We start from the raw sequence: 20210 nt of genomic DNA, 5'->3' as shown, positions 1-20210 counted from the left end.
AGACAAGAACAGCTATAGAGAATGGAATGTTGTACAAGTCAAATTTTTAAGTCATACTTTTATTAATGCTTGAATTTGGTTGTAAAAAATGTTTTTATACAGTAACAATGATTTGTTTTTTAAGTTAGCAACCCACAAGATAAAAATCAACTCACATACATATAGCACTCTGAAGGTGACAAAAAGCTTTCACATGCAGAGGCTAAAATGTTTAGGTAATATACATAGACTAACCTGTTATTTACATCTGTTTATGCAAATTACATAAATCATCATATAAAAGCTATGGAGACCCATTTTAAGTTACCTAAATCATTTTTTTCATAATAAATTTTCATTCCATATCAGGGTGGACTTTCCTACCATTCTCAACATTTAAAAAAAAACAAAACAAAACCTTCCTTCACCAGCCCCATTTCCCACCGACCCAGCAAACTTAGGAAAAATTATATCCTCTCGCCTATACACAAAGGCATAAAGGTAAGCAATGTTTTAAGAGAAAAAAGGCTGGGGTGATAAATTTAATCATAAATCTTCTTACACATTTCTGATCTAATTTAAGCATTGTTAATGAACACAATTTCCTGAGTCTCAGACCTGCCATTTCATAGTGTTTCCTAGAATAACCCAAAGGCAAAGCTAAAAGCAAATGCTGGATTTTGAGAATAAAGACTAACTCAATATTTACAAGAGGAAAAATGATGGCAACTGAAGAAAATCCTAGTTAAAGTAGTTACAATAAAATAGTCTCTTGAAAATAAAGCATCCCTGGATAACTTAACAGGCTGTCATGATTAAATATTATAAACATTATAGGTTAAGGAAAAAAGTATTCCTATTTTGTTAAAATGGCACAGATTTCTTGCAGACACATGTAACATCCCTCTATTCTCATATATTCCCCTTGCCCTAGCAACCACTCAATTTCCAAAAGGAGGATGCAGACAACACCTGAAACAAGCTGGACCAGATGAACTCTCCCCACCATCACTGACCTCCAACAACCTCTTGTCAAACTGCTTTTCTCCTCTTTTTCTTTTCTTTTCTCTTTTTTGTGGTACTGGGGATTGAACTCAGGGATTTGTACTTGTTCTACCACTTGAGCCACATTACCTGCATTCAGATTTGGGTTTTTGAATCAGTACTAGCAGACTTCCATTTTACTATTAACTTACAGTTCCATCTCCAGCTAAGATAAAAGCAGGTCACAGCTGGTGAATATTCCTATTCCAACATATAGAAAGAAGACAAAAATGTATTTAAAGACAATGGAGAGCTATCAAAGCAATGAGATCCAGATGAACAAAAACTGAAAAAATAGAACACTTTCCAGGTGAGGCTGAGGGTGTGTCTCAAACGGTCAGCCTGAGGGGTGAGTCCAGGTGAGCTGACAACTGCCATTTCCTCCCTTGGGATAATTTGCAGATTCTAGGTACAGGCTGAGGATCAGGATTGGTCTGGGAAAGAAATCCTACTAAGAAAAGGAACACAGAAAAAGAACTGTTGACAATTATGAGTCTCTCTCCTCAAAATTTAAAAGTGAGACTAAACAAGGTATGAAAGGGTAAAAGAGAACTTCCTACAGCCTTTGAGGTTAGGTAACAGTCTGCAAGGTTTTCAATCAAAATCCCAGAACAGTGCTACTTGCAGAAAGGTATAAGTCAAATTAAAATGTAATTCAGTCTTAACCCAGTTCAATCCTGATTAGATTAATTCTCTATAGATTTGACATAGGTAAATCAAACACTCTTGAAAAAGCACCACTTCAGCATCTGTCCTTCTTTCATATGTGGATTTTATATACTGTATGCACATGGCACATGATCAAACTTACGTGACATGTGAAGAGGCAGGAAAATGCAAGTGATAAAAGAATGAACAGACAGTAACAGAAGCAGACCAATAGATGATCCAGGTAAAAGTTAGCAGACAGAGTTTAAAGTACGTTTTATTTTTTTAAATTCAGGAAAATAGACAAAATGAATAAATTTTTTGTAGAAGTCTACAATGTACATGAAAAAAACTAAAACTGATAAGGGCAAAAAAAGGCATGCTAATTTTAGGCCAAGTACAAGAAAAGATTTAAAGTAATATTGTAGGATATACTATGCTGGCATTTTAATATTACCTCTCCATAGTCCACTGTGGTACTATTTCAGGTACCTTGAATGCAAGAATGTTTACTTGTGTTGTCAGTGGGAACCACATAGGCCTGGAGGCATTCTACTAAAAGACAGAAAGGGGAAAGAGTAAAATAGTATGGCTAAATGTTGTCCTGAGTAATTATGATCCTCCCAGAATGTAGTTATAGTCACAAAGGAATGGTGTGGGCAGTGGAACAGTTCCAATTAAGGCTGGAAACAGATCAAAGACAATGAGGAACAAAAAAATGGCTGTGATTATTATTTTAGCTAAATTGAGTCTCTTCCCTGAATCCAATATATTAGATTACTGGGACAAGAAAAGTAAAGATGTTGCTTTTTTGCACCAAGTGTTAAAAATGAAAATTACAGGAATTGTTCAATCTGGGTGTAATTCAGCAATTTTATAAAAGGACAAGGTCCTAGGGCAGGTAGGTGTTTTCCTTGATAAGGTGAATAATAAGAATGTATCATATACACAAAGGCTTTGAGTACCAGAGTCCTGTAGCAGAGTCCCCTCAAAAACCTAACAACTGTAAATGCAGGCACCAGATAAAAAACAAGTGTCTTGCAAAGTGCCTTTTGAAGTCTATTTCACAGGACCCTTGACCTCATCAGAAATACTTATAAAACAGAGCACACAGAATGCACAAATTGGATGTCAAGGTTGAGGAAAGTATCTATTTACTCATAACCTCAAAGTCCTAATTTGCATTTATAAAAGGTTTCTTGCTCTAATTGACTTTGCAATTAAATGTTTTACATCTGAATAAACTCAATTATGTATAACCATGTTACCCAGCAGAAATTTTTTCTATGTGAGGTAGAATATACAATTTGTCTACAATTAAGTGTCCATTCTCTTGGGAAAAATAAAAGGAAAATGAAGAAACTGAGTTTCTGTAAATAGCTCAAATAAATTACATTTATGGCTACAGTGCTTGATAGCCTACAATCTAACGTGATTTTAATGGACTTAGATGTTATACTGTAAAGTATTCATATCATATAGAACCACTCCCTTTCACAGGTGTTAACAGCAGAGTCAGTGGATTCCCAGGATCTACTCATCAATACTGAGGAAGCTGACTCAAAAATAGGCTATTCTATACACACACACACACACTCTCTCTCTCTCTCTCTCTCTCTCTCTCTCTCCCCTATCCATGAATGAGAGGAAGAGATTAACTTCTTCTGAAATAAAGAAAATGCACTGTTAAGAAATGAAGAATACGATAGCTTGGGTTCAAAAAGACCTCTTTAACTACTATTGTTTATCCGGACAAGTAAGAAAATATAAATATAAGGTTAGAAAGAAAAATTAGCATCCACATAAAGTTAATTACTCTACTGTAAAACAAAATCCCAATGTCAATGATAGCATTAAAAGCAAACTTATCAAGACACCTGTAATACGATGTCACTGAGGAAAACTGGGTGACAATAAAATACGGATAGGAGGGAGACTTTTCTTTCCCCTATATAATCTGAGCTTGGCAGCATGTTCAAAGACCTGGGACTCTGCAAAACACACACACACACACACACACACACACACACATCAGTTTAATAACCTGATGTAGACTTTTCAATCATGCAGACATATGATATACTGTTTTATGCTTTTAAGTAACAGACTTTCTGAAGAAGGCAAAAAGTGGTAAGTTGGTGGAATGGCTCAAGTAGTAGAGCACCTGCCTATCAGCATGAGGCCCTCAGTTCAAACCTCATTACCACCAAAAACAGAAAGTCATGAATATATGTATTTTGAAGACACAACGCTTTTTTTTGAGACAGGGTCTCACTATTGTAGTCCAGGCTGGCCTCAAATTCACAATTCTACCTCAGCCTCCAAGAGGTGGGATTAAACACATGCACCACTACACCCAACCCAGAATTGCCTTTTAACAGAAAATATGACTTCAAAGAACACAAAAACGAAATAGCTTTATAATAAGTACGTAAGAATTAAACTGTTAAAAAATTCTGTGCTGGTTATAAAAACATATTTTTTATTTTACAGATACTTTTTTTTTTTTTTTGTCTTTTTTCTTTTTTGGTGCTGGGATCGAACCCAGGGCCTTGAGCATGCTAGGCAAGCGCTGTACCACCAAGCTACATCCCAGCCCTTATTTTACAGATACTTTAACAGATACTTTTATAGATAAATGTTAGAGAAAATATAGGACATTTCTTTTTTAGGTCATCCATAAATAACCACTATTAATTTGGTGTATTTCTCCCTAAAAAGTTGTCACGATTAAGCATAACATGTTTAGATATATGATTTATCAAACAAACAATTTCTGGTTTGGTAACATGAATAGTAAACCTAACAAAAAGCTCTTTCTACAGTCATCAAAGTAATCATTATATTCTTAAATCTAAATATGTGATATACTACTAGATTTTCCGTAGCTGAATAATCTTTGAATGGTTGCAATAAACTTTATCTTGTCATGTTTGTCTGTTTTTTTTTTAAATAAACCACTGAATTATAGTTTTTGATACTTATAACTTTTACATCTATGAGTGAGATTGACAGATATTTTTCTTTTACTATTCTTGTTCAACTGTGGTTCAAATAAGTTGAGTAAGTTTTATTATTAGAGGTAAGGAAACTAAGGGTCAGGATTGGTTTCTTTATAATCTTTTTGCTACTATAAAAAATACTGCAAGAATATGAGAAGCTTTTTACTGTATTATTAATTATTTCCTTAGGATGAAAGATTTTTAAAAATGTGATTGTATGGTCAAAGCACCACCTTAGAAAAGTCCTTACAAGCCCTTAACACTTATAAAAACAAATTGGAAGGGCATAAGGAAAGGGTGAAGGAGAGCAAATAGGCTGAAATAGTTCATATTTATGTATGAAAATAGAATAATGAAACCTGTTGAAATTGCTCTAAAAGAGGTGGGAGGACAGATAAAGGAGAAAGATGGAGGGGGTAAATCTAAGATATATTATAAGCACTTACATAAATGTCACAATGTATCCACTGTACAACTATAATATGGTAATAAAACAAACTCTGCATTCCTAAACATGGATATATAGTGACGATCACAAAACTACCATCTTAGATCCCATAGTAACTTGCTTTTAATTTTATAGAACTTTATCCCTACCAAGTTCCATCTTGCTTTATTGTAGCTAATATGTATTGAAAGCCATTTTTCTTATGTCTGATTCTTTACTAAGTCTCAGTTGCCATTCTGATTTTATGACTGAGTTGTCTCCCTTTCCTCAGTTTTAAAAATGTTGAGAGAGAAAAACTTCATGGAACTTTCTATTATTTAGCACACAGCAGCTTACTAAGAAAAGTTCTACCCTGAATTTTGTGTCACTACACACAATGGTAGGAAGGAAACAGTAGTGATATGTATCTCTACAGCTTCCAAACCTTCAAAGGCAGCAAAATTAATTAGGTGAGGGGAGTAGAAGGGACATAAAGCCAAGACTGTTTCTTCCCTAACCTTAATTACACTCTAGTATCAGTGGAACACAAGATACAAAGGAGTTGACAGCTAAAAGTCAACAAAGTAGATATTTTAGCTATAAACACCCCCCATTTTAAAAAATCAGCATGTTCTTTATCAAGTGAACTCCTTTGTATTTTTAGGTTTGTAAACTCTGAAGGTAGGCATCTTATTAGTTACTTGCAAGTAAAAGAGCTTAAATGAAAGCTTACATTGAAGTCATTTTGTATGACATTTTAAATAACTGTATTTAAACTACAGAATTATATTTATCCCTAACACACCTTTTCCATTTCCACTCCCTTTTTTATACTACATAAATAAGAGTTGATTGAATTTCAACTAAAATTGTTTTTGTTTAAGGATATTTAGTAATTAAGAAATTAATAAATGTGACATAATTTTTCTACTACAAAAAGTTATAATACATGTGGCATCAAACTAGTATTGAGAAGCTCATTTTTATTTTTGAAAATGTGACCTCCCCAGTCCCACATGGATCACTTGCAACCATCAGACCGCACTACTGGCTGCAGCTCCTGAAAGAGCTGCACTCTGCAGCATCTCCATGGAGCACCTCACTGCAATGGCAAGGAAGCCCTGGGTGATGCAGTGTGGACCATGCTCCACCCTTGCCTGTACCACCGTGCTCCCTTTGATGAGCTGATGCCCACTGGTCTGTTTACTTCCACTCTAGACAGCCTTAGACTCCATTTCCTCATGCTGGCCAGAGCATGCTTTCCTCAAGCTGCCTTCTGGGCCTTCTGCACCGAAGACTTTTCAATGACTCCAGACACCCCAATCACACTCAAGTTAAGTGTGAAGCCCCTAACACAGCCTACTGAGTCCCTTCTACCTTTAGAATGTCTGACATCTCCTGCTCCTCACTGTAACTCTAAGGACACCTGATCACCCCCAGCCTCCACACTATAATGCTGTTCTTGAAACAGTTCTCCTGATTAATTCCTCCCCTATACCAGAGACTCAAGTCAGGCACCAAGACTGCCCCAGAATTAAGCTTCCCTAAGCCTCCTTGGGACAGAACTCCCTGGGCATACCACATCTTATAAAATTACTTTTTAAAGTTTATCTCCCTTTCAAGAAAAAGCAAGCAACTCAAGAACAAATTCCAGTGAGGAAAAGCACATGGGCCATGTAGTGAGCATTTAATAAATGTTTACTAAACTGAAATGCCACCTATACAAGAGAAATTAACAAATAAAGCTTGACTTATTCTTAGTCAGTTCACCAGCAAGTTCTGTGAGCTCTACTTCCAAAACACATCCAAGTCCATTCATTTTGCATGCTAGCATAGGCACACCACTCAGTCAGCCTCCATCACCTCACATTTAGACACCTGTCACAACCTGATGTCCCTGCTTCCATCTCCTTTGAGACACATATAAACACACACACACTCATGTGCCACCTTCCACCCCCCCCCAGCAATTGTCTCCATTAGCTAGAATGGTCTTGCTAAAATGTAAATTTCTTAAATCCTTTTTTTTTTAAATGGGAGTATTATTCATTAAAAAAAAAATCCTTATTTGCTTCCTGTTTTATGTAGACCAACATTCAAACTCCCACCACTCATCATGCTCTGCATGAACAGACTCCTTCCAAGTTTTCTCCTCCTCCTCCTTTTAAGTACTCCAACATGAGAAACAATGTCCCACCCCCAGAGTCTTTATTCTAGCTCTTTCCTCTGTCTAGAAGACTACTGCTCAACTAGCTGCTGCTCCTCAGAGCTCAACTCAAGCACCACACACACTCCAAGCCAAAGCAGCCTCCTCCATCCCTTGGGTATTCTCTATCATATTGCTGCGCCACTGTCTCTTTTGCAAGCATTGCCACCTCAATTTGCGTTAATCTCTTCACTTGTTTAGAGTGCATCTACCCCTCAGGAGTACAAGAACTGTGCATACTGTGCATCACTGTATCCTCAAGTGTCTGGAAACAGTGCCTTATACACCGCAAGCACTCCAAAAGCATTCATAAGCAAAAGCATAAACTAAGTAAGGTGACTTATTTAAGATGTACATGATGCAAAACTTAGTCTACAAAACAAGGCAGGAAATAGTGTCCTTGAGTACTTGCAAGTAGACAGGCTGGTGTTACTGAGTTCTATTATCTACAAGCATCAGGAAGGAGTGTATTTCTCAAAGCTCACTGGAAACAACTCAAGTAGAACAGTTTTGCATGCTGTATGCTAGCCCACACATATGACATTGCAAACAATTATTTTAGAGAATTCTATATTTGACACTTAAAAAAAAAACTTGTAATGTACACAGAAAGTATTGGAACATATTTAAAAGCCACCTGCCACACACTTCTAACAGTGTACTAATCTGTAAATGATTAAATTTACACTCAAAATTTCAACCTCTTAAGTAACAGGCCCTTCTAATGTAAGAGGTCAGTCTTTGAAATAGGTTCGATTATTACATTCAACATTTAAGAAGGTGACTCTTGGAAGTAATGCTGCAACTCAAGCAAAAACTATGTAAGATTCATTAAGTCAGCAGCTTCCTTTAACTACTTACTGACTGAAGTTTTGACCAAGGGAGGATAAAACTGTCAGTCTCTACTTGGTAGAGTTTAGAATCTTTATTCATATCCCACCCAACCACAATAACAAGGATAGCATACAAATCTAAGCAATGAAGATAAAACTTACAACATTTCAGTAGTTTATATTTTGCTTGACTAAACCTTCTCACTGCTCAAGAAAATGATTTGTAAAATAAGATTTAACAAGCAAGATAAAATAAATATGACAGGCTAAGCAGTCATATTTTAAATCATTATTCACAAGTGCCTTAAAAGTAGCAAGGATTCACTAACTTTCCTTCAGGTTCCAGTAAACAATTTTCAATGGCAGGATCATCAAACGTTGGGTCTAGCACACTTACCTTGGTATGGTAACACATTTAGTATTACAATTTTGAGTGGTGATGGCTTTCTCGAGCTCATCTAATCGTCCTGTTTTCTTTAGCTTCTTCACCAGACTCTTCACTGCTTTCTCACACCACTTTTCTTCCTGTCCATTCTGTTCTCCTCCGCCTGCTCCTCCAGACCCACCAGCTGACTTCTTCCATCCCAGCAGTCTCTTCACCACTGGCGGAGTGAACGGCAAGATGGACGACATAATCTTACCAAAGGCGGCAATCCACACTACAGAAACAGGCTTGTGAATCTACCCTAGAAAAGATATTGAAAGGTTAATTTAAACACGGAACTTGAAAATCAAGCAATGATTTCAATGTATTATAGAAAGCACACCAGAAAACGAGAAATTCAAATTGTTACTTTCACAAGATTTTCTCAAGTTCTCTTCTCCACCCGTGAAAATGTTGTTTTCACTCATTTTGGTAAAAAACCCTTCTAAAACCAAGACAATATCACAAGGACTTAAGTCTTGGGCAAACATAACTTTGCATGTAAAGTTGAAGGCTTTGAACAATTTTATCACTGTCATTGACTGCTACTCTTAATAGTATCAATGATTACTCATGAAAGGCAAGTTTTTGTCATTTTTAGTACTTCAATCTATTCTCAGAGTTAACAAAAATTGAAAATCTACAAAACCAACTCTCTCTAATGTTTTAAATGTTCGTGACTAAGTATCACAAACCAAAATCTAAAGGTATAAGAGAAAATACATCAAGTGTAAAATATACCACAGGATAAAGAAAGAAAAGCCAGTCTGGGGTGAAAAGAATTGGTTCACTTTCACCTGCTCTTGAGAAGCTGTTTAATCCAGCTTCTTCTTTCTTAATATACACTTTTTATTTAAGTAACAATGTGCATAGGCTTATGCTGGTAACCCTTGAAATATAAAGTATAGGTAATATCTATTGCTTTTTTTGGATAAAAATGAGGATTTAGTTCTCTTCCATCGATTACTTTCCTTCTTCCTATAGTACTTCCATCGATTACTTTCCTTCTTCCTATAGTAAAAATAATCACTTCCCAAATGTAATAATATTTATTTATATATATATATATATAGTTCCTCAGTATATATAATATTGTTCCTAAATGAGTCAAGTATTAAACTACTATGCAAGCATGTTTCTTTTATACAACCTTTTGTACTCCCCAGAATTAACTGCCTCATTTTTTCATCTGTTTAGCTTTTTATGCACCTACCACAAATTCTTCCCAGTTTCTAACAGTCCTCCAATTAAATTTTCCAGTCATCCACATAAGAAATCAACCGGCCCTCTTACTCATGGAGCTCTGGCGCCCTGAAGCTTGTATGCTCCCACTCCAAAGTGAACTAATAATATTCTGACCTGCAGCACTATTTCTTTTTTATTCTTTTATTTCTCCTTGGTACTGGGAAATGAATGCAGGGTTTCCTGTCTATTGAGCCACACCCCCAGCCCTTTTGTTTTTATTTTGTTTTTTGAGATAGATTTCGCTACTACCTTTGCCCAAGCTAGCCTAGAATTTGAACTCCTGAATCCTCCTGCCTATACCTCCAGAGTAGCTTGGATTACATATGTGCATCATCACACTCAGCTTACAGCTCCTGTATTTCTTTGCTGGTACATTCAATCTGTTTTTTCAATGGAACGCATATGAATGAGAAAGATGTATGAAAGTTAAGATACTTAAGAAACCTCTAAGATGACTATGTTGGAAATCATTTTTACATAGTGCTATTTTTCAAGTAGCATTGCTTCCCCCACTTATTAGTGATTAAAATGTGACTCTATCATAATTTTTCTTAAAACAAAAAAGCAAATTCCACATACTGTTACTACATCTCTGAATAATTCAGGGTCCAGCTATTAAAAACACAAGAGACTTTCTTTCATAGACTGGAATCATCTAAAACCTCACATTTGCTGGCTGGTTCAAAACATTTCATTTTAGGGCTGGAGTGTGACTCAAATGGTAGAGCACCTGCCTAGCAAAGAGAAGGCCATGAGTTTAAACCCCAGTATCAACAAAATCTACACAGGCCTTCAGTAGTCCCTGTTCCATTTTTTTCCAGTTGTTCTGGCTGGGGGTGGGGGAGAGAGTCTTAAAATTCTCAAATTGTTCATTTTCCTTGTGGTGGCATGATCCTGTGTAGTTCAATAACATGATACATCCATAGGCCCACAATGCTTGTTTGCGCAAACAGTGCTAAAACTAACCAGCTGCTGATCATAGGGCATGAGTTTATGCACTACAAACTTCCTCCACCATCCTGTCATTCAATTTCACCCATTAATGATCACTGCCTGAATCTATTGTTAGGGCTGCTTTCTAATTCTATTCCATCCACATTTATTAGCTATATTTCTTACAAAGAACTTTCCCTCACTAACTAGGGCTATGTGTTTATCCTAAAACATAGTTCTTTTAAGCTAAATCAGATTAAATGCTTAGGTCTTTCATTTTAAATTTCAAGAATTTGGGGGATTGGCAGAGCCACACTCCCTCTGGAAGCACTAGGGCATACGGTTTTGCCCCTTCTAGCTCTTGGCGGCCACCCAGCATTCCTTGGTTTCCCTTGGCTTGTAGCCAATCTTCATCTCCATCTATGCATCACCTTCTCTGTGTGTCCTTTATAAAGGCACTTGTCACTGGATTTAGGGCCCACCAACATAACCCAGAACAAGCTCATCTCAAAATCCTTAACTTAATTACATCTGCAAAAATGCCTTTTCCAAATAAATTCATTCACAGACTCTAGAGATTAAAACATGACCTTTTTTTTTTTTTTTTGGCCGGGGGTGGGGAGGTCACCATTCAATGCAGTAGAAAGTCTATGATTTATTCTTGCTTCCTTTTCTCTAACACTGAAAATCTTGGTGGTGTAATAATACGTATGGTCACTTCTTTGCATTATCTTAGCTTCAGATAATATCTACATTATTTCTAAAACTAAGGCTGCTGAATGAAGTTTAGGATTTCTTTATAGCTCTATCTACTAACAATGAGCAATCAAAATACTATGCTGTAAAGACACCTGAAATAACTGTTTTCTTTGTAGAAATGTCACTAACTTGAGATATAATTAGATCCACTCATTTCTAAATATCCTACATTTTTAAGGATTTTCATTTTTGTTAAATTTTACATTGAATAGGAAAACATTTACAGGATTTCAAAGTCAAACTATATAACAAGGTATATGCTATTCAGGGATGTCGCATCTCTATCTGTTTACTCACCTTATTTCCTTCTCTCCCTCACAGGAACTATTTTTATGGCTATTAGCTTGTCTACCCAGTGCTATTTTATATATAACAATGGGTGTATACATATATATACATATGTATGTATGTATGTATGTATGTATGCCTACCTACATTCTCATACCTTATTCCTACATAAAAGTAGCATATTACATTCTATTTTGTATCTTGATTTTTTTTCACTAATTATTTCGTGTGGTCCTTATCAGTTCACACAGAATTTGGAAAGTGTGGCCCATTGGATTTCTAGCATCCACTATCCATGCTGATAAATCCAACCTAATTTCTATTCCTTATCTTTTGAGAGTTAAAATTTTTTTCTCTCTTGAAACTTTCTTTTTTGCCAAGGTGTGAGGCAGCGGGGAGGTGAGTACTGGGGCTTCACCCTTGTTGGCCAAGGGCTCTACCTCTTGAGCCACACCTTCAGCCCTTTTTGTTTTGGTTATTTTGGAGATAGGGTCTTGATTTTCACCCAGACTGGCCTGGACCACAATCCTCCAATTTTATACTTTCCACCTTAGCTAGAAAGACAGGCTTGCACCACTGTTACCAGTTTTTTTTCCATTGAGATGGGGTCTTGCAAACTGTTTTGCCTGGGCTGGATGAAACCCACAATCTTCAGATCTCAGTCTCCCATGTAGCTTGGGATGACAGGCACACACCACTGTGCCCAGGCATTGGTTGAGATGGGGTCTCGCTAATCTTTTTCCAGGGCTGGCCTCAAACCAGAATTCTCTGGCTATCAGCCTCCCAAGTAGCCAGGATTACAGGTATTAAGCATGGCAACCCAGCTTTCTCCACAAACTTTTAATACTTTCACATTATCTATAGATGTAAATTTTCATAATGTTGTAACTAGATGTGTACCTCTTTTTCTTTTTTTTCATCTGTTGTTATAAGCACTTGGTGGATCTTAAGAGTCCTGAGAATCTTAGCATTTCTCTGAATATTTTCTGCCCTGTTTTCTCTACTATAGTCGTTAAAAACTTCAGACTTCATCTTTTCTGGTATTGCTATGTCAGCTGACACGTTCTATAATTCACATTCCAAATTATGGGTAACCTTTCTCCTATTCTCTTAGTCCCTTTAGAACTTATGCTTTTCTTTCCTCTGCTTCATTTAGTGAAGAAAAAGGATTGGCACAGGAGGATGGTGGAGGAAGTGAAATTTGTAAGGACAGAGAGAATGGTAACACACAGAAGGAAAGAATAGCTACAGGGAAGATAGGATGACAGAATTTCGCTAAGACGAAGGAAAAGTTATGAATTACAGATTATTACTTTAACTACTAGTTAAATAAAAACACAACTGAACAAATCATGAAGTACTGGAAGAATGTGTTATTTTAGTCAATATAAATTTAATGTACCTATGAAACTTCCAGAATAGATGTGTTCAATAAGCAGTTAGAAACAAAGATCTGAAGACCTAACAGTAGTAACAGAATACAGAGAGAGTTCAGGGAGTTAAGTTCAGAGGGGAAAGGAGCACAGGTAAAAGAGGTATTAGAGAGAAGCAGCAGGTGATCGGGGAGAGAAAGGTATCCTGCATGCATAGCACAACTGACAGTTAACCCATCAAGATCACAAAGTGCCAGTGCTAGGATTTGAATCAAACAGCATGGTATCAGAGGACAAGTTCTTAATCGTGACAATATACTGCATTATACATTGCTCAGAGCTCATGTGGAGCCCTAAGAAGAACTACCATTAACACTTAAGTTCTTTCTACAACCAACAAATCTAGCTGTGTAAGACATGTATTCACTAGACAAGGTAAGAGTGATGCACTTAGCTCCAACTCCTTTCTCAGCTAAACTATTCACAAACATAAAACCTGCTGAGCATTTCACACCTACAGGACTACTCAACTCAGGCTAGTCACCATTCAAGGTACTCGGTAGCAGCAACACAGTGCCTCCTATTGACTGATCTAGCTCCAACTACTTCATTTTTGCTTTTCTCTCTTCATCCCAAACTGATACTATTATTCATAAATTCCTCTTACTGTTTAGTGACCATAGGAACTGTAGATGTACACTTTTCACTCTTGATATAGGTAAATTTAGTTCTCTCATCATATACATACTCCCTGGCTTTTCCTTGCCCTTTTAACCAATGCTGCTACTTAGTTATCAGTTACACTAATTTTTTTCAAAGAACATTTTTTAGCTTTATTAATTTTTATGGAAGGATTGTTTTATATGCACAAATTTCTGCTCATCTTCATTTTACTTTTACTTCTACTGTCTTTAGGTTTGATTTGCTGTTCTTTTTCTACATGTTTAAAAAAGCTGTTTCATTGCTAATGTGTAAATTTAAGGCTAAACATTTCATCCTAACATTATACTTTAACAGCATTCCAGTTCATTATAGTGCATCTTCATTTTCAACCAATTCAACACATCCTCTAATTTCCATCATGACTTCTTGAGCACAAGTTATTTATAATATTGAATTTGTAGGTAGTTGGACATTTCCAGTTATCTTTGGTTATTGGTTTCTATTTATTATGATGTAGGCAAATAACATACTCAATTATTGAAATCTAGTGAAACTTGTTAGGGTTCTGTTTATAGCCCAGCATAAGGTCAAGTCTGTACTATTTCCATGTACGGAGAAAAAGAATGTGATTTCCATCATTAACTGTTTCAACATTTTATGTGTGACAATTAGATTATGTGTGAACTATGATGTACATAGGCCTGTTTTATCTTCTTTAAAGAAAAAATTGGCAGTGCTGGGGACTGAACTCAGGGTCTCCAAACACTCTACTACTTGAGCCATGTTCCCCCAGCCTTTTTGTATTTTGAGTTGGTTTTTCAGATAGGGTTCTCAGACTTTTGCTTAGGGCAGGCCTTGAATCTCATCCACCTACCACAGTCTCACAAGTATTTTGGATTACATGCATGTATGCCCAGTTTCTGTTCTATCAGCTTTTGAGAAATAACTCAAGGCTCTCACAAAAACATGTATTTGTCTATTCTGCAAAATCAAAAAAATGGTTTATAGATGTTCAAACTGTGACTAGGTAGATTGAAAATTATAGGAACTTTCTGGTAGATCACTCTCATTATTCTGTAAAATAGTTACAACTTCTTTTAGGTAGCATTTTGATGGTATATATTTTCCCACCACTTTTTCTCAACTTTCCTGGGTACTTATAATTGAAGGTAGGTCTCTTGTAAAAAGCAAACAGTTGGGGCATTAGTACTTGTTCAGTATGACAATTTTTGCCATTTATTGGAATATTTAGCCCACTTGAATTTAATGTAATTACTAATTTGGTTGTCTGCCTATTTTACAGTGCCCTTTTCTTATTTCTTGCCTTTTGAATTTATCATATATTATTCAACTTTTTTCTCTATGCTCTTGGTATATATTCTTCATTTATTAGTGTCAACCCTAGACACTTCCTTACCCATCCTTCACTTGTTACAGTCTCATGTACATATTGCTACTGCTCCTCTACAATGCTAGAGTCATAGAACACTGCTAGGTTTCAGTTTAGTTGGGAACAAGACTACCTCTGGCCTGTCACTGTGGTAGGAGGTTCTGCAGAGCTTTCATGTGAACGGACAGCAGGTCCTTATCTTCTCACTCCCCAGATATCACAGCATTATTTTGCTGTTAAAATTTTTGATTTAGCTCTCTTAGCCTCTTAGCCTAGGCAATTTGAGAATTTGGTAGATGTCTAGAGGTAAAGAAAATGAGGGTATGAAAATCATTGGTGTGTATTCATCACTTCCTGAAGGGCTTTACAACTCTTGCTTATTGTTCTCAAGGTCCACCCTGGTGAATCTTTATCCCAGGGCCACAGGACAAGAAGGAATCTCAATCTCCTTTTCTGGGATTTTAATTCATCTCTTCTACTCAGATGGGCTATGGAATTTAGCAAATACACTGAGAGGGTTTTATTTGTGTTTATGTGCTTAACAGCCCCTAACATTTCTCATTCGCACTCAAGTCCCAGGCTCAGCCTTTCCAAATTTTATTTTCTTTAATCATTTTTGCTTCCAGTTTCCCAACTTTGTAAATTTTCCAAATTACCTGGCTTTCCTAGTTACTTTAGTGAGTCTTGAAGAACCAAGAACTATTGTATCCTACCCAGAAAATTTCCCTCATTCATTTCAATGGTAAATTTTCTCCAATTCAGAACTGAAGAATTCAGATTTGAGAAGAATGGGAAAAGATTTAGAAATCTAGTTCTAAGAGATACTATAGAAAGTCAACTAGGTAAAGGAACAGAATTTTATCAGACATATATCAGAGACTATATTATTAAAAAGTATTCCATAGTAGTACTACTTCTGATCAGAATGTAGAGAAAGTCACAGAAGACCATTACTTTCATTGTAACAAGCAAAACCAGCCACATGAGTCACAAAAGCATGGTTTCTCTGAACCACCAAACAACTAAGAATGCAAAGAAACCTGAGTGGAACTAAATGCTAGAAGTGTTGGGCCTTGATAGAAGTGAGACCCACAAATGGTCTCCTTTCTCACAGATTGACTAAAGAGCAATAATTTTGCCATAGATGAGGGTAAGGGGAACCAAGTAAATGAATTTCAATATATTTTAATAGCAACATGTACATTGACATGACATCCAAGGATATCACGGAGCAAACTGCATCCACCCAACCATTCATCCCCAGTGGTCTCCATCAAGTGCTTGCCAAACAATGCCAAAGGTTGGGGAAAGGCACTAGGAAGCTTAGGGAGATCCCCTAAAAATATAAGGTCACCAGAAAATGCAAGGAATCTGCCTTTTGAACAGAGAGGTAGGACACGCAGGATAGGTGAAAAAAATCAATCTAAGAGACTCCAGACATTTGGCTGCCAAAGGTGAGGGTGGGACAGTAGAGATGGGAAGAGAAGCTTCCACTCAGATAGACTGGACATGGAACTACCAAGACTGGGGAAGCACAGAACTGCAAAAACCTTGAGAAGATATTTGTAGTACAAAGTCACCACATTCCTCACAAAAAGCATAGGCAGGATTTGGGAAGCAACACAGCTTGATAATGATCTAGGAACTGGCAGTTGGGCTGTAAAGAATTTTCCCATAGTTCAGAAAGCTAGGAATGTCTTGCTCTGTATCTCAAAATACTTGGTAGAGTGGTTCAAGTGGCAGAGTGCCTACGTAGTGAGTACAAGACCCCGAGCTTAAGTTCAAACACCAGTGCTGCAAAAAAAAGGACCCAATGACTGGGGTGGGAGACTTGTTTGGGCTGGTGGAGTGGCTCAAGTGGTAGAGCACTTGCCTAGCAAATGTGAGGCTCTGAGTTCAAACCCCAGTACCACAACCACAACAACAGAAAACACTTGAACTATACTGAACTAGGTCTACTACCCAACTTATTGATTTAGCCCCACATCCTATCAGACTGGCATTAAGAAAAAAACAGGCTATTTTCTGAAGATAATAAATAATATTCACTTCAATCTCCACTGTTCTATACAAATGTTAAACATTCAATCAAACATTAGAAGACATAAGCAGTAGCAAACATAGTCAAAAGGTAACTCAGATCAGAGGGGATCTAGATAATGGAATAATCTAAGAGGGGCGGGAGAGAAAAAAAATTGATAAGATAATGCTAAAATTCATGTAGAAACAAAAAAAGTCTAGACTAACAAAGCTAACCATGAAAAGAGAAAGGAAACTACAGACCTACAATCTTATTTCAAGACTGACTAAAAAGCTTTAGTAAAGTCACCAGTGTGTTGGTACATACCTATAAGCCCAGCACTCCTGAGGCTGATCAGACAGGAAGACTGCAAGTAATAGGACAGTCTGGGTTAAATACAGGCTTTGAGACCCTGTCTCAAAAAAAGTTAACTAATAGTCTTAGTAATTAATAATAGAATGGGTATAAGAGAGAAAAGATGATAGGAATAGAAAAAAAAGTCCAGGAATAAAACTACACATACATAGTCAACTCATTTTCTACTAAGGTTACTATCATCATTGTAGTTTTCCACAACTTTTCAGTAATATGTGAGATAATAAGCCTCAAGCCAATATCTCATACTCCCTTAAGAGAAAGCAAAATCATAAGCTCTTAGAAGAAAACAGATATTTTCTTTTTTTTTTTAATTTCCTTTAGTCATATGTACATACGATTGGGTCATTACTCCCCCTTTTCCCCCACCCCTTCCCTGACACCCCCACTCAAAACACAGAATATTTTCATGATCTTAAAACATAAAAACCTAGCCAGACACCAGAAGCTCACACCTGTAATGCTACCTACTTAGGAGGCAGAGATCAGGAAGATTCCATTTCAAAGTCACCCAGGACAAATAGTTTGTGAGCCCCTATCTCCAAAATACTCAACACAAAAAAGGGCTGGCAGAGTGGCTCAAGTGGTAGAGTGCCTGCCAAACAAGCATGAGGCCCTGAGTTCAAATCCCAATACCACCAAAAAAAAAAAACCATAGGGCTGGTGGAGTGGCTCAAGTGATAGAGCTCCTGCCTAGCAAGCACGAGGCCCTGAATTCAAACCTTGGTATTGGTTAAAAAAAAAAAAAAAGCACTAGCCATAAAAAACAACTACATAAAGAGAATCATCAAATTAAAAATGTTTATCAAAAGACACCATTGAAAAACGAGGACAAGGCACAAACTTGGAAAAATTTTGTAATACATAAATATATCTGACAAAGGACTATCTGGGATGTACAAAGAACTCCTGCGAATCAAAGAAAAAAGACAAACTCATTTTTTTGTTAAACAGGAAAAGGACAAACTAGAGAGATTTCATAAAATAGAATAAAGGACACCACTAAGAGGTGTTTAATATCATCAATTATCAGGAAAATGCAAATTAAAGCCATAATACAATACTACTTCACACCATCTACAATGGTATAAAAATTTTCAGACACCAATAAATGTTGGGGATATGTACTATGTTAGTATCTTGTAACAAATTTTGACAAATTCAGTACCTTAAAATAACACAAATTTATCACAGTTTTAATGGACTTAAATCAAGCAGAGTTAGTTCCTTCTGGAATACCTGAGGGGAAAGTTTGTCTCCTTTCCCTTACTAGTTTCTAGTGGTTGCCTGCATTCTTTGGCTTGTGTCCACCTCCTACACCTTCAGAGTACAATACTCCAATCTCTGCTTCCATTGTCACATTGCCACCTCCTCTTTTGTCATCAAATCTTCTTCCACTCTCTTCTAAGAAGAACACTTGTCATTACATCTAGGGTCGACCCAGACAACCTAGGATAATCTCCCCATCTCAAGATCTCTAACTTACTAACATTTATAAATTCACTTTTGCCATATTAAATAACACTCAGATTCTGGGCATTAGGGCCTGGACATCTTTGTGGACCATTCATTATTCAGTCTACTTCATGGAACAACTGGACCATTAATACACTGCTGATACGGAGAATGATGTAACACCTTGGGAAAACTAGCGAGTTCCTAAAAAGCTAAACATCCATCTACCTATATCACAACAATTTCACCCTAGATACATCTTCAAGAAAACTGAAGTATGTTCACAAAGAGACCTGACCTGTACAAGAATCTTCATAGTAGCCATAGTCAGAACAGTCCCAAACTGGAAACAGCCAAACTATCAAGAAACTATAAAAAAAAGTAGCATTTATACCAAGGAATAATGCTCAGAAACAAAATGAATGAGCTACTAATGTACACACAGTATCACATATGGATACGTCCCCAAAACGTCCTGCTGGGCATAGTGTGAGTGTGTATGTCTACCAGATAATGTGTGACACAGGGAGACACTATCAGATGCCACTTATGACTTCCCATAAAAGTCAAAATGACTGCCTCAGAAACATTGGGGAAGGGAATGGAAATGCTTGGCCAGAGGCACAAACTTCCTTTCGGTGGTAATTGTTTTCCCTCTTGCTTTGAGAGGTAGTCACATGGGAGAACACAATCATTAAAATTCACAGAACTGAGCATTTATGGTTTGTCCACTTCATCAGATGTAAATTACAACTTATGAAATGAAAAAGGTATTTGATATACTAAGAAGTTCCTACCTAAAGTTAAACAGACTTCTCTACTTAAGAACTTCTCAAAACCTTCAATATGTAAGTATATACTTAAGTGTATACACTTAGAAGAAATGGTGAGAAAATGAGGTTAGCTCAGTTAGGGAATTGTAAGGCAATTACATGACCGACAATGAGAACTTGATGGAAGCCCTATAATAAAACATAAATAAGCACTACAGTATAGAAAGCTAAAGCAAACACACAAAACTCCATGAGACATACGTGAAAAGCTACTAGCTAGAAGCTTAAGACTAGCAGCAAAAGTATAATGGTTACCCTTTGGCCCCTGCTGACTTTCTGCTCTGTGCTACTAAGTATGCGCTAGGGAAACAAG

General features: G+C 36.7%; 1 protein-coding gene across 6 annotated transcripts in view; it reads right to left on the bottom strand.

Annotated features, from left to right (window-relative positions):
- Positions 1-20210, bottom strand: part of Smad2 (SMAD family member 2) — an 85353-nt gene that overhangs the window by 45068 nt on the left and 20075 nt on the right. For all 6 annotated transcript variants that reach the window (XM_074069862.1, XM_074069860.1, XM_074069864.1 and 3 more), the window contains exon 2: positions 8537-8825. In XM_074069862.1, coding sequence (XP_073925963.1) covers positions 8537-8772 — 236 coding nt within the window. In that variant the 5' untranslated portion in view covers positions 8773-8825. The remainder of the gene's footprint in view (positions 1-8536; positions 8826-20210) is intronic.

This window comes from Castor canadensis, chromosome 4, assembly GCF_047511655.1.
Source record: "Castor canadensis chromosome 4, mCasCan1.hap1v2, whole genome shotgun sequence".
Taxonomy (NCBI): Eukaryota; Metazoa; Chordata; class Mammalia; order Rodentia; family Castoridae; genus Castor; species Castor canadensis.
Note: the sequence above shows the minus strand (reverse complement) of the source record. Positions and strands in the feature narration are given on the sequence as shown.